Source organism: Urocitellus parryii, chromosome 4 (assembly GCF_045843805.1).
Source record: "Urocitellus parryii isolate mUroPar1 chromosome 4, mUroPar1.hap1, whole genome shotgun sequence".
Lineage (NCBI taxonomy): Eukaryota > Metazoa > Chordata > Mammalia > Rodentia > Sciuridae > Urocitellus > Urocitellus parryii.
The window spans coordinates 183,932,149-183,934,029 of NC_135534.1; the positions used below are offsets into that span (position 1 = coordinate 183,932,149).

At 39.4% G+C, this 1,881-nt stretch overlaps 1 protein-coding gene across 1 annotated transcript; it reads left to right on the top strand.

The window, feature by feature from the left end:
* Window positions 1–233: 233 nt before the first annotated feature.
* LOC113175429 (olfactory receptor 13D1-like) lies at window positions 234–1,178 on the top strand. Its single transcript, XM_026379692.2, has one exon. It carries the CDS (start codon window positions 234–236, stop codon window positions 1,176–1,178), a length of 945 nt encoding a protein of 314 aa, XP_026235477.2.
* Window positions 1,179–1,881: the final 703 nt, after the last annotated feature.

Genomic DNA, 1,881 nt, shown 5'->3' on the forward strand with positions numbered 1-1,881 from the left:
AATCTCTGCTACTGTTTGCTGCTACATAGTATTACCTATCTTTCAGTGTCTCTTTCATCATTAGTAAAATTAATATACTATCCCTGCTGTTACTGATTACAGGCCATGTTCTAAAAAATCAAAATAAATAAATACATAAATAATGGAAGAGAAATGAATAGATATATCTACATCAAAAATTCAGATTTCCCTGAGTCATGTCCTCATATGAACTCTGTAGATGACAAGGACACATGAAGATGGGGAATTATTCTGCAGTGACTGAATTCCTTCTGGTGGGGCTTTCTCAATACCCAGAACTCCAGCATTTTCTCTTTGTGCTCTGCCTCATCATGTACAAGATTATCCTACTAGGAAACAGTCTCCTCATTATCATCACCATCCTGGATCCTCGCCTCCATACCCCTATGTACTTCTTTCTTGGAAATCTTTCATTCTTAGACATCTGTTACACATCATCATTCATTCCACCAATGCTTGTTATGTTTATGTCAGAGAGAATATCCATCTCCTTTCTTGGTTGTGCCCTGCAGATGGTTATCTCCCTTGGCTTGGGCTCCACTGAATGTATCCTCCTGGCTGTGATGGCCTATGACAGGTATGTAGCCATCTGCAACCCACTGAGGTACCCCATCATCATGAACAAGGTGTTATACATGCACTTGGCTGCGTGGTCCTGGGCTATAGGCTACCTGAACTCCTTAGTGCAAACAGTCATGACAATGGTGTTGCCTTTCTGTGGTAACAATGTTATTGATCATCTTACCTGTGAGATCCTGGCTCTTCTAAAACTTGTGTGCTCAGATATATCAATGAATGTGCTTATTATGACAGTGGCAAGTATTATTATACTGGTGGTTCCTCTGCTGTTAATTTTTGTGTCCTATATTTTCATTCTCTCTTCCATCCTAAGAATTGATTCTGCTGAGGGGAGAAAAAAAGCCTTTTCTACCTGTTCAGCCCACCTGACTGTGGTGATCTTATTCTATGGGTCAGCCCTTTTTATGTACACAAAGCCCAAGTCAAACAACACCAAAGTATCTGATGAAATCATTGTACTGTCCTATGGAGTGATAACCCCAATGTTGAATCCCATCATCTATAGCCTGAGGAATAAGGAAGTAAAAGAGGCTCTGAAGAAAATTTTGAAAAGACACTTGCATCTAACAAAAATATGAAAGGCCTTGAAACATGTGATTCTCTCAACACAGGATCAGATCAGGTGTATTATAGTCACAGAAAAAGTCTGCTTGTAAGGCCATACATAGGACTCCGTTCTTTTCAATCTGGAATGCTCATATAAAGCTTCTGAATATTGTCTTGTTTGCAGTCCCTGTATGTGCACAGCTCCTCTAATTAGTCCCTATACACCTTTCCATCATATGAATCTTATCCTCTCTGCCCTCTGCTATCTCGTCTCTACTATTTTTCTTTCTTCCTCATTTTTCATTCTCTGTGCTCCTGTTTCCTTCTCCTTTTGGTCCTTCTCCTCCTCCCTCCTTCATCTATTTCATCTCTCTTCCTTTCTTTTGTCCTCTCAGTCTCCTTTCTCAGTTATTTAAAGTTGAACATGTATGTCTTTTTGGTCTGTCACCCTCTTTTCAGTAATAGTATTCTTCTTTTGATGAGTCAACACCAGTCCATCCATTTGAGTTTGTGTGGTTCTGGACAGGACTAATCCAATATTTTGGAAATAGTATAAGCAATGAACATTGGCCTAATTGATTAAAAACAAAATCTTTCCTGCCACAGTGATTCATTCAGCATTTCAAGTGAGCTAATTCAGGCTAACCAAACTCAATCCAAGATTTCTGTCCCAGTTTGAAGAAGAAGGGGAACTCTTTCTGCTAGAGTTGTTAAACAGGTAGAGTATTCATCTGG

What these genes read in the sequence shown, in the direction of transcription:
- LOC113175429 (XM_026379692.2), top strand. Translation starts at nt 234, where the DNA reads ATGAAGATGGGGAATTATTCTGCAGTGACTGAATTCCTTCTGGTGGGG.